At 39.4% G+C, this 12,134-nt stretch overlaps 1 protein-coding gene across 3 annotated transcripts in view; it reads right to left on the reverse strand.

Annotated features, from left to right (window-relative positions):
* CPB2 (carboxypeptidase B2) overlaps nucleotides 1-12,134 on the reverse strand; it is a 13,087-nt gene extending 953 nt beyond the window's left edge. Inside the window, exons 1-10 of one of the 3 annotated variants that reach the window (XM_017733604.1) lie at nucleotides 12,029-12,122; nucleotides 9,479-9,581; nucleotides 8,625-8,700; nucleotides 6,607-6,731; nucleotides 6,406-6,514; nucleotides 5,777-5,878; nucleotides 5,136-5,240; nucleotides 2,486-2,602; nucleotides 1,944-2,034; nucleotides 574-776 (exon numbers count right to left, since the gene is read on the reverse strand). In XM_017733604.1, the coding sequence (XP_017589093.1) occupies nucleotides 574-776; nucleotides 1,944-2,034; nucleotides 2,486-2,602; nucleotides 5,136-5,240; nucleotides 5,777-5,878; nucleotides 6,406-6,514; nucleotides 6,607-6,731; nucleotides 8,625-8,700; nucleotides 9,479-9,558 (1,008 nt within the window). In that variant the 5' untranslated portion in view covers nucleotides 9,559-9,581; nucleotides 12,029-12,122. Of the gene's footprint in view, nucleotides 1-573; nucleotides 777-1,943; nucleotides 2,035-2,485; nucleotides 2,603-5,135; nucleotides 5,241-5,776; nucleotides 5,879-6,405; nucleotides 6,515-6,606; nucleotides 6,732-8,624; nucleotides 8,701-9,478; nucleotides 9,582-12,028 lie in introns of all 3 variants that reach the window. The other 2 variants (XM_008633167.2, XM_017733605.1) reach the window with 2 other exon arrangements.

Raw genomic sequence — 12,134 nt, forward strand, 5'->3', positions numbered from 1 at the left:
GAACTTTGCTGTTTTCAGTGAGAGTTTTTACTGTGTCGTTTGGTGGCTCAAGAATGTAAAATTCTATATATGCAGGATATATTTTCCATCCTACTATTAAGACCAATTTAAATAAATATCCCTAGCAAAAGCCTTAATAAAAGTAGCAACTGTTCACCAGAATACCTCGTTGCTTAGGTATGTGAAGGGTGTTTTCAAGTCACACATCCAGTTAATTTTAGAGTTTGTATAAACCATACAACATAATGAGGAATTTGCACATATATATCTTTTCCAGGTGTCCAGAACAGCAGGATTCTGCTCTTTTAGCAGCAGCTGCAACATATTAGGTGCTGTTGATGTATAATCAATCCGGAATAAATATTTTCATTTTTCCATAGTCTTTAGAAGCAGCTTGCTGACTTAACACACTAGACGAGCCCAGACTTTTTAAAGTTGTTAAGAACATCAAGAAAAATGTCATTTCCTAAATCTTGATTGTCACAGCGCAGTGACTCCCTCGTCACAAGACTAACCAAGCTGGGTGAGTAGTTCTGAAATAAGTGGGAAACTGCAGGAGGTGGGAAGACTTACCAGCTCCTCATGGTCTTTGCTTTTGTTCATAGTGTAAGAATATGGAAACAACACCAACTGGGAGTAGGAGTGCATGGTTATGTAGGCTTTAATGGTGTCTTTGTGGTCTCTGACAAAGCGAGCCACTGCTTTCACTTCAGGCTCAGACTCTGGGTAGGGTCCACAGTATGTCTCATGGCATTCATAGTGAGATGCTCCTGTACCTTTAACAACAAAAAAAAGTGCACAATTTTACTCCTTTATTTCTTCCCTTCTTCATCTCTGTTCATCTAATGAAAGAGCAGAGTATGGTGCTAATACACATGAAATCATGGACTCCACCATGCTATGGAAAGAACTCGCATGCTCGTAGAAATCTTTGAGAACCTACCAGGATTTCTCACCTATGATATGCCTAAAAACAATCAAGGAGAAGGTGTAGAAAAAAAGTATTCAAAGACTGGATAAAAAAGTCTTAGAGGAGAGCATGAATATGCTTCATTTAAAATCATCGCATGATTGTGAGATCACATCTTCAAATCTAGAAGTACTACAGGAAAAAGGCAATTCTACATGATTATTTAATCTTGTGGGAAAGCAAGGTCCCAATGGGAAGCCAAGGAAACAAATCAAAATTAAGGTCTAACTTGACACTGGAACAAGTTATCAAGAAGTTAAATAGGATTCACCACTCTGCTGTCTTCAGAATAAGACCAAACAACTTTCTGGAAGCAGTCAGGATCTTTAGTGTTTAAGGGAAAAAATGCAAAAACATCTGTGGATGGTTTAGCAATGGTCTAGAATGACTGAAAGCCATATAGGACTTTAGTGTCAGCGCTGAGTGAAGTCAGATCTGATCTATAGGGTAACATTTTAAGGCAGCTATTCTGCAGACTGAAAAAACTTGTCAAGTACTAAAGTGCCTGCAGTAATTAAATATGATATAGTCTTCATATGAAACACTAAGGGCCAAAAAATCTTGTTCAGCTAGGCATTACAGAAGGATGACTGAGATGATCAATTTGTACACCACAGTGGAGCATCTACTCAGCTGGATAGTGCAATAGGCCTTGGGTGACATGGCAAGGGCCATCTCTTCCCTCTTTCCTCCTTCCCACCAACAGCCTCCCCCAGGTGTGTCATGGGGTGGTGCAAGGGGCTCTGTTGCACTGGGAAAACGTTATTGGTGTATCATCTGGGGAGGAAAAATCCTGAGTCCCAAAAAGAATTATCTAAAGCTGGGAAAGTTTTCACTGGCTCATAACAGATACTCAGCTGCATTTGTCTTTGTATTAACTTTGAGGAATGGTAGATGAAAATGTTTTCAAAATAAAGAATTTTAAAGGCCAAAATTGAGGCGGGGGTACAGTAGGAAGAAAATTATGTCCTACCACACCAGTGTGCATCAAAATTCCTGTTCATGTCAGTACCAATGCACTTGCTGTTACCGTGCGCGGAGCGGCTTTTCCTCCACAGACGATTCTATGGAAAGAGACACACAAGCCTTGTTCAGAGAAAAATGCTGAAAAAGTCCACAACTAACCTCACTGGTTAGTTAAATGTGACTTCTCACTTGTGCCTCTACAGTCATGTGCTAGTGAAGACCAAGGAAGATTCTAAAACCACAATCTTCTTGCCATCAAGGCTGGATGATAAAATGAAGTGTTGGGTAGGATAAGAAGTGATCACATCTGATTTCAGTGGAATTTGGGCTGTGGAAGGAGGGCAGAAGACATACAGTTTGGCCTGGTATGTGAGTTTAGGGGCCCAAATCCAACTTTCTGTGGGCAAAGATGTGGAAATTCCAAGGACAGAATAAGAGTTTGGGCTGTGCAGTTCCAGGATGAAGACGATGCTCTAACCATGCACAGTGATAGTTCCTAGAAGTAGCAAATCAGTACATTGCACAACCTGTCAAAAAAGGTCTACATACAGATGGGTGGCTCCATGTGTACTCATAGCCATCCACGTTTATCACAGGCATGATGTAGAAATCAAAGTGCTCCAGAAGGGTTGTCATGGTCTGATCTCTCTCACGCACATGGATTGCCTATAAAGCACAGGGGAGGAGACTTACTAAAAGCATTTGTAATTGTGATTTTCTTACCTTCCTACAAAGGTACCTGGTGGCATGTGTAAAATAATTGTGAAATTTTCAGAGCAGTCTACCTGATAAGTCTGATGAGTCTGATAAGGCTCATCACATCATGGAAATTGCCAAATAACAAAGTAGCTCTCTGCTTAGGAGTGCCAAAGGGAGAAATTGATATGGTCAGTCAGATACACTGCAGTCCTTTAGTGTTAGTGGGTGGTCATAAGATAGAACTGAAGCCTATCAATAGGAAGGTTTGAGCTTTTGCTCCTTTTATAAGTAATAGGAACCCTCCTTCCTGCCCAAAATACAGCAAGCCCCAAAATAACAAGTAATATTTCAAATGGCTGCCTTACATAACATTATTTATTCTGATTGCATTGCGAGTTTAATGCAACTGTATGACAAGAGTCAGTAAGATCTACATTGCTAATTTTGCCTCACAGCTTATTTTGAAGGCTTTAGTGATACGTAACCTCGTTGTTGGTCCAGGACAAAGAAATAAATTTTAATCTAGATAAGTGGGTTTGTTACTATTAGAATAGACTTAAGTCCTTAATCATCTTTTTTTTTCTTTATGCCTTACTTAAATCACCTTCTTTCATTTTAAATCCTTCCTGGTTTTCCTCAGGCAATGGACCTCCTTTGACTAAATGAGAAATGTCAATCTTTCTTAACGATAAAATTTAATTATAAAAAAGTGGACCCGTTATAAAGAATGCCTAGGATTTGCTAGGGAGAGCTGATGATTTTAGTGCATGTGTGCAGATGTGTATTGATGTCAGATTTTAAAATGTTATTTCATGAAGTGATATAGATACAAAATTTGAATTTAAACCATGTAAATTAGATCAAAGGGATGGAGAACCTAAATGTTCAGCTTGTTACTTGTGCAAAATGCTGCAGGGACATGTCACTGGAAAAATGACAGCACAGCTAGTAATTGTTTGGAGCAGCATGAAAAGGGCAAATGCATTTCTTTCCAGTGGAATCTTGAAAGCTGGGATTATCAGTGGGTCACAAGGTACCTTTGGCTGTATCTGTCCTTAACTCCTGCAATATCCTTTCAAATTTTTTAGGCATTGAGCTTTTATAGTTGTGACTGATGACAGAAATAAATTAATTTATTAATTTTTAAATTATTATTATCAACGTCATCATTATTTAGTTCCATCATGCCCAAATCATAATTCATGTTTCAAGGACTTGTCTATGTTATTTCTCTTACTACAGTACTGGTGACTGTGAAGTCTCAGTGTCATCTAGTTTATTTTTACTGTGAACTTTGCTTTTGTGAAAAAGTAATAATAAATAATATCTCAGAACATTAACTGAGCAAGATGGGCAACCCTGTCTGGGCCAGAAAGCCCTTAGAAGCCTTTTCCTGGTCCATACCAGGGACAGGGCCAGCAGCTCAGCATAAGGAGTTGAGCAGAGATGCCTTAAGTTCAAAAAGACCAAGGCATTGTGTTTTAAAATCCAGGTACAAACTGTGGATGTTGTATCTTTGGGTGCACCTTGTTCACTCTCCTGAACAGTGTAGATATTAAAGATACTAAAAATAGATGTGACTGTTTGTCTGCAGCCACATGTCAAGGCTGGTTAATCTAAGCCCATCCCATCAGTGATTAATCAAAAGGCTCATCCCATCAGTGATTTTCTAGTTTCCAGGAACTGGTACTATGGCTGGATGTTCTTGGTCGTGTTCTGGAGGTCTGACATGAGGGTGTCACTAGCAGGCATAGTACCTTCAGAAGAAGGGGGCTTATGTGGCTTTATTCTCTGCAGATCCCGAAAAAAAGCAGGAGCACAAATGAAAAACATGGAGTCAGTAGGAGCAGTAGCAACAGACACAGGAGTAGGTGATGCATCACAGCAAGTGGATTGCTGGTGTGGCGCAATGCCATGTCTGGAGCAGGCAAGTGTGGGATACCAATTGCTCTAGGAAGGCATGTAGGGAAGAGCCAAGGGTTGTAGGACAGCTTGAGCTCACCCTGTGTGTGTTCTGATCTGCTCCAGGCAGTGACAGATGCAGTAATATGGACACAAGTCACCATGTGCTGCGTGACTCAGAGCCAAGACCACTCCTGGAATCCACGTGGCAGTACGGACGTGGCCCTAGTAGATCACCAAACACGTGCTTTTTCTGGCATGCCCTCTCTATCCCTGACCATTCATAATGATAAATGTCTCTGTTGAATTTCCTGCACATACTTTGAAATTTCTTTCATACTTGATAATACATTTGAGCTCCTTTGCATTCACTCCTTATGACTTTCTGTTTCTCTTCTACACACTCTCCCTATCTACTGACACACACACACACACACTGCTATGCTTGCAGTGTAGACACAAATATCATGTATTGGTGTTGTGGGAGTAAATGGATTAAGGCTTTATGGATCCTAGAACACAACTGGACGAAGGTAAATGGCATCAAGATTTTTTGCTTTGCTTCGAAAACAGTAATCAGATGTGATTATGTACTCACATGCCCTATGAACCACAGGCAAAAAGCAGGAGAAATCCATTCTCTAGCATGGATACCACAGTCAATCCATATGGCATTTTTTGATTTTTCCTTGCTTTTAGAAATCTGACAAAAGAGAAATTGCATTCAAATGTCACCATTGTAAAGGGTACAACATAAAAGTGGAAGTAAAAAGGTAACCAAGATGGAAGAAGCACCATCTGTCTTGTAGGTAGAGATCAGACTGATTCTGGGCCAGGATTGGTTGTTTGCATACAGTCAGAGAGCCACATTCAGGCTGCTTGCAAAGTCCTAACAAAGACACCAAGACAACAGCAAGACCTGAGGTCAAGTGAGCCTGTCCTCAGCTATGCAGGGCAACAAACTAGATTGGCTTAATCTTCAACAGAGATGGGTATCCACTGTGCCAGTATTGCATGCCTTTGGATAATGGCCTAGATGTGATAACTTCCTTGTGACCCGAAAAGTGAACGTAATCTGGTCAAATTTGTTTGCAATGGTAATGCATCATACTAGAATGACTTAGGAAACTTCTAAAAACCACAAAAAATAGGAATGTAGGTATAGATTTAAGGAAGTGTCCTGAGCAAAACCCATCATTTGCTTACTTGGAAAGTTTTTACAGTAAGTCACAGCTGTACCTTCAGAACATAAAGTGGTCGCTTTTCATAGGATGATCCAATATATATTTTCTGTAGGAGATCAGAGTGGACTTTCACTACTTGCTCCATCCAATGATATATCTGCAAGGGTGAAGTTAGTAGGTAGATCTTCTCTCTATTGTTTTTCTTAATCCCTGAAAGTGGTCTACACTTAAATTCATTCTACCTCCCAAAATCTTTACCTGATGGGTAAGAAAAACTAATAATTCAACCCACTTACTACTTGCCTGACTCTAATTTCTCCTAAAACAAACAGTAAGATACAGTCACAACACAGTCCAAGTGTAGCCCTAAAATTCCTCTTCAGTTCTATTTGTTTAAATTATTGATTTCACATTTCAAATATCTACATGTTTGTTTTGAAACTTCATTTTGCTTCTGTGTTGACTGCCTTTGAATGACAGTTTGAAGCAATACATGTATGAGAGATTTTGTCTGCTGCTTCTTTCTCTCTCTATGGAAGCATTACAATAAATAGAACTCAATTGTTGAGCAATACAGTGGTAATTATTACCCACTGATAATTTCTCTCCTTTTATCTCCATTCCCAACCGTGAGACAAATTTCACTCTTTGCATCTACAGATGTTTACAACAAAAACAGCTTACTTCTTTCATTGAATGGTAGTTTTCATAGTATGAAGAAGATCCGCGAGCATTGACTGTGTCATTGACAATCTGTTTTTCAATAATTCCTTGAACATCTTCTATCAAGACTCTGAATAATAAAGGAAGAGCACAACCTCCTGTTAAATAAATGACAAACAACTTTACAGAATCATTCATGACAACAGATTAAAAAATACATACTTGTGTTGGATGGTCAGTTGCCTTAACTGAGCTTTTATGCTATTTATGTTGGATGCCCTGACATAGAAATGGACTTCTCTGTCCTTCTTGATGTTTTCAACCACAACAGGTTGCCAGAGAATGACCTACAAAGTTTCAAAAAACATTTTAATTTTTTTTTTACTGAGGACAGAAAAAATATTCTTACTAACATTTAATAAGCATTTTGAAAATAATCAAAGCATATGTTTCCAATTTAAGAGGCCACTCGTAACAAGCAGTTTAATGTTCCTTGTGATGTGTAGCATTCAGCTACTTCTGGAAATGAAATGTGTGTATTTAAGAAATGTTTATAATGACTTCTGCACATAAATTCATAAATCAAGAACAAAGGCAAGAACATAACCTTTTCTGAGATAGTATTTCTAGTATAATAGATATATTTAGCTGGTTATTATGTTACATGCTTTCAAGTCTGCTGAGAGTTATATTCCCTGAGGGCATTTGGAGAATTAATGAAGATCAGACCAGTTTTTGTAGTTGTTGTATTCTCTGATTACTTTGATCAGGGAGGAAATAAGTGCCGGAAGGGGTTTGAATATAAGTCAAGTTGAAGAAGCAATACAGAAATTAGAAATTGGAGAAAAATAAGAAAATGCGATTCTTCTTGGTAAAATTAAATATTTTACAGTAATAAAATCAGAAGCCAACATATTCAATAAAAGACTGAAACTTCAGAACCAATAGTACAAAAAGATCTAGGGGTGACAGTTAGCAGTAAATTGGGCATAAATTTAGGGTGTGAAAAAAGTCAACGTAATTCTTGGATGCATTTTTAGGGTATCATACAGCATGAAGTCACCAGACAATAGGGCTTATTTTTTTCCTTTATGGTGCAGTTGCATGAGGAATATTGTTTGAGCAATAAATGGTAACCATTAAAATTTGCTGGGAGGTACTGTTTGTGTCTTCCCTTCCCCCTCCTTTTCCCCTTCCCCTTTCCATTCCCATTCTGTTGTCTTCTTATAGCTTGCCCAATTTATAGTCATGGAAACAAATTATCTGGTTTATAACCCATGAAAAATATTTGGTTTGCATATTCCCATAAATGACTTGGAAGAAACCACCACAAGCCCTCTCTGCACTGAATGTGCTGGAGTTCTTCTTCCTGACTTCTTGGGATCCTCTGTACAAGAAAGTGAATAACTACAGTAGTAAAAAAAAAAAAAAAAAAATGGAGGAGCGTAGATTTATATTGGTACAGAAAAAGAAATGGATTTGTGAGTTAACTTGTGAAGGTGGAAAAGAGCAAGGAAAGTTACCAAAATGTTTCTAAGAAGTTAAGGGAATGATTAGAAGATGCTAGTAGGGACAGCAGAAGGATTTTGGGGTGGGCATAAAATGAATAGGAGCCAAGAAAGACAGAGAAAGACTGGGCATAGACACCTTTAAAATCTTTCAGTTATATGAAACATATCCTCAATCATCCTGTAAATTATGTTGATTGAGGGAATGGCTACACTTTTGTTGCAGTGTTGACTTCAAACTGTGAGGGTGTGATTGGGCAAGTGTCTCAATTTAATTAAAAACCCTTTAATCTAATGAAACACAGAAGTAATAATAATACATCTTCTAGATGCTACTTTTAGAAAAATACCACAAAAATCCTGCTCTGATCTTCAAAGGTGTGCAAGCTGTATAGGTCAAGATCACACTGGTCAAAAGTGCTGAGGTTCCCTAGCAAATATATTTCTACTTACTGTGTGTTGGTGGTTTGCCAGTTTTGCAGTGCCTTAACACACAAAACCAATTGCAGAAATGTGAGCTCTGATATAATTAATCACTGAAACATTATGGAGGGGTCTCGTCATGTAAATCAGAAGGTATTAGAGAAATGAAAACCAAGCGTTTCCTGAGCTCATGTATTAGAACAAATGAATGGAAATGGGCTGGATCTTTCTTGGGAGGGAGAAGCAGTGTTAGGGAACTTGGGGGGAAAATTTGGCCTAGAGTTTGGGGAGACAGAATAATCTGTTTACCTCAGTGGTGTTCAGTAAATCCTGAAGAGCTTCAACTTGTTCATCGGTTTGTGGGAGAGCCCATAGAACTTCATCCCTGAAAAACAAGGGTATTTAGGTAAAGCACAGGTACTTGGAACAGCTCCAGTTCATGCAAAAGTGAAGAAGCAGGCTTGACCTATCTCATCTTCCCTGACTTGGCTGCCATGAACTCAAAGACGATCCAATAGTGAAGATGCTGAATCCAGTTCCAGCCTCTGCATCTGCCAATCAGTAAAATCCATGAAAGAGGTGGTGCAGGGATTTGGCAGCCAATATTTACTGCAGGACATTGAGATCACTCCTGGGAGCTGGCACCTGCACCACAGCCACCAGCTCCAGCTAATCCACAGTGCAGCAGCACCAGTTGAAAACTAGCCTAGAACAGGAAGACGTCTCTCCTGCTGTCCCCTGAGTTTCTCAGTCTCAGTCACCATTCAGCAGAGACATCAGCCCTCCCAGTCTGCCAAAAGCCCTCCCAGGTTGGCAAAAGCCAAACATGATGTTTTGTAGATGTGCATTCCTACTTCAGTCAAGTTTTTCTGGTCTCCTCATTTGTGTCCTTCTGCCAGCTATTGTTTCAGATGGTCTTCACCACTGTCCTCCCCATCTTTGCCCAGTAACTTGTATTCCCTTTCTGTTCGAAAACCATGGTCCAGACATGCTGTACATGACATGGTGCTTCCCAGCAACTCCATGCCTGACCCCACTGTGGGTGACAGAAGGGAAATTCACTTTCTGGAAAGAAAAATGTAGCACTCTGCATTGAGCCCTGATCATCAGTGTCCTGCAAGTCATGTAGTTAAAAATTGCATTAGATAGAAAATTAAAATAACTTGTGTGTGTAGAAGAAGGAGACTCTGGGGAATGTCAGACCCGTATTTCCATTTCCTGGGCTGGGGTGTCTCTCAGCCATCTAATCATGTGGAACTGGTGGCACTGTAAAAACCAGGCACAAAGTCAGTCCCTGCCAGCCATGTCTGCAAAGACTGTCCTGAAAAGAAAACAGGCAGGGCTCTCAAAACTAGGGTTTTCAAGCAGCCTAACATGATTGTCACAGCTTGTTGCTGTGACTGATTTCAAGCAGAAACCTGACAACATCTGGCAACCAGGTGATTCATCTTTACTTTTAGCCAGGCTCCAAGCAATCACTGTTGTTTTTCATGCAGAACCAACAGCATGCCATCCCTATTTTTCCCACCACCATCATTTGACAGAATATCAAAAAACAATCAGGGCTAGGCAAGGTTGGCAGTTTGCCTATTTCTTTAGGTAGGTGCACCCCGAGGTGTGTGTTTGAGGCTGCTTTGTAAATGAATTTGTCTTCTCATAGCTGAGGGAGTCTTTTTACACAGAAGCCAAGAAAAGGCCTGCTGCATCTGATTTAATTGCATGATTCCCACAGCCTGAGAGCACCATAATGAGGAAGCTGATGTGTATTTGTACCCCACCATTTGTCGCACAAATATTTCATCCGAGTGGGGTAAGTACTGAGCAAGTGTTAGATTCCTCTCTAGCTCTTGTGATAGGACCTGAATACACTGAATAAGCTGATCAAAATTCTGCCCCTGCACTTCTGTGTGGTGAGTATTAATAGCCAAAACTGTAGTTGTTGCCCTTCTCAGTTGCTTTGCTTTGATTTGGCGTTATATCCTCTTTCATCTGTCTTCTGCCCTACTCTTTGTAGGAAACACCCGGACAAAAGCTTCAATTATTACCCTTATACCAAGCTCAGAAACAACGCTCTACTCCCAGCTTTCTTGCCCTGCCTGCTGACTCTGTACAGCTGGACAAGGTCATGTTAAACACACCCTTTTCTTTCTGTTCTCACACCCTCCTTCCCTGATTGCTCTTTGAGTTTGTCCTTGAAAAGATCCTTCTCATTCCCTTCCTCCAAATTTCTGCCAGAGTCTTACTGGGCTCTGTCACTGTTTCCCCTCTCTTTTTCCTTTCCCTTTTACTTCTTGGTAAATAGAAGTCCAGCTGCCATCCCCACACTACAATACTCAGGTCTTACCCTGTAGGGGAGTAAGATACATTTCAGTTTATTTTAGATTGGTTTGATATCTTCGTCTGAGCTAGGCACTTTCATAATAAAGAAACAGGCACTTTAGGGGTCTGGTTAACCTGAGCTAATTTAAATGTGTGTGCTAACCTGGAATGAATTGCCTTCTAAATACACATATTTTTCCCCACTATCTGTACAGAAAGGTGAAGGGGACTTGTTCCCATGCAGAGCTGTGTAAAAATTCTGTATAGTCAGATGAATCTCATTATTTTAGCCATTTTCATAACTGGGCTGGGAGGGTTGGGCTCCTGCTTTCCAGTGGGAAACGCCATATTCTTATTGGAGAGTCAGATACTCCGTGTTCTATTTAAACATGAAATAAATAAACCTTCAAGTAGCACAGAACAATATTGTTTCACTGAATTCACCTAAGACCATGCTTGTTTCCCCCTACTTGAGCCCTCCCACCTCCATAGCAACCCACAATAAAATATGATTGCAACACAAAGGGAGAGGAAATACCCTTTTTTTAAGGCATGAACTCAATGGTGTTCACCTCTCATAAGTCTGCAGAGTGGTGCAAAATCACAGAAGAGCTATGAGAAATAATTCACATTTTATTTGTGTAGGTATTTTAGTTCTGGGAGCAGGTTGTAGTTAATCCTAGGTTGCTCAGCCTTGCTTAAAATCACTACATGAGGAACTTACCCTTTTAGTTCTACTTATTAAAGTATTTCAGGTTTTTAAATGAGTTGTAGATGCAGAAAATAAAAGCACTTTGCCTGTCTTCATCTCTGACATATGTTCTCATATTTTAAGAAAGCATTTGGTTTCAGGGCATTTCTGAAGTTTATCGATAGGTAACAATAAAGCTGCTTCTGAAACATTGTGCAAATACCAAATGGTTATTCAAAAATGATTTATGCCTGGAAAACCATCATAAAATCTGCTTTGGAAGGAAAACAGATTGTTAGAACTTTCTGAAATGGTTTCTCTTTCTACCTCAAGAAGTAATTCATTTAAGATCTTGTTTTAAGGCAAATGAAGCAAATTATTTCTTCCCATTAAGTTTCAAAATGCCCTTTATTGGCATTCAAAAGTACTGAATGAACAGAATTGATTTGCACTTAGACCAAAAAGAGTAGTCTTAATATGATTAAAAATGTAGGATTTATGGATGCAAAGAAGACTTAAAATAATTTCATTTTCCCCACCATCTTTATGTTAAATTGAACCACGTATCCAATTACAAGGGCAATAAATATACGTCAGCCTTTGACAAATGTTTTCTCATGCAACTCAGAATTATTTTGCATCAATACTTTCCCTGTCCCACGCACCACACACTAAAAGCCCAGTAGCATCAGTAGATATTTACCTTGGAATAGTGAAGACATGCTTCTCTTGAACCAAGATAAAAAGGGTAAAAAAGAGCAGGTAAAACTTCATCTTCGTGGCATCCACAACAAAACCAAATGTAATAG

The sequence above is a fragment of the Corvus brachyrhynchos genome, unplaced genomic scaffold (genome assembly GCF_000691975.1).
Source record: "Corvus brachyrhynchos isolate BGI_N302 unplaced genomic scaffold, ASM69197v1 scaffold202, whole genome shotgun sequence".
Lineage (NCBI taxonomy): Eukaryota > Metazoa > Chordata > Aves > Passeriformes > Corvidae > Corvus > Corvus brachyrhynchos.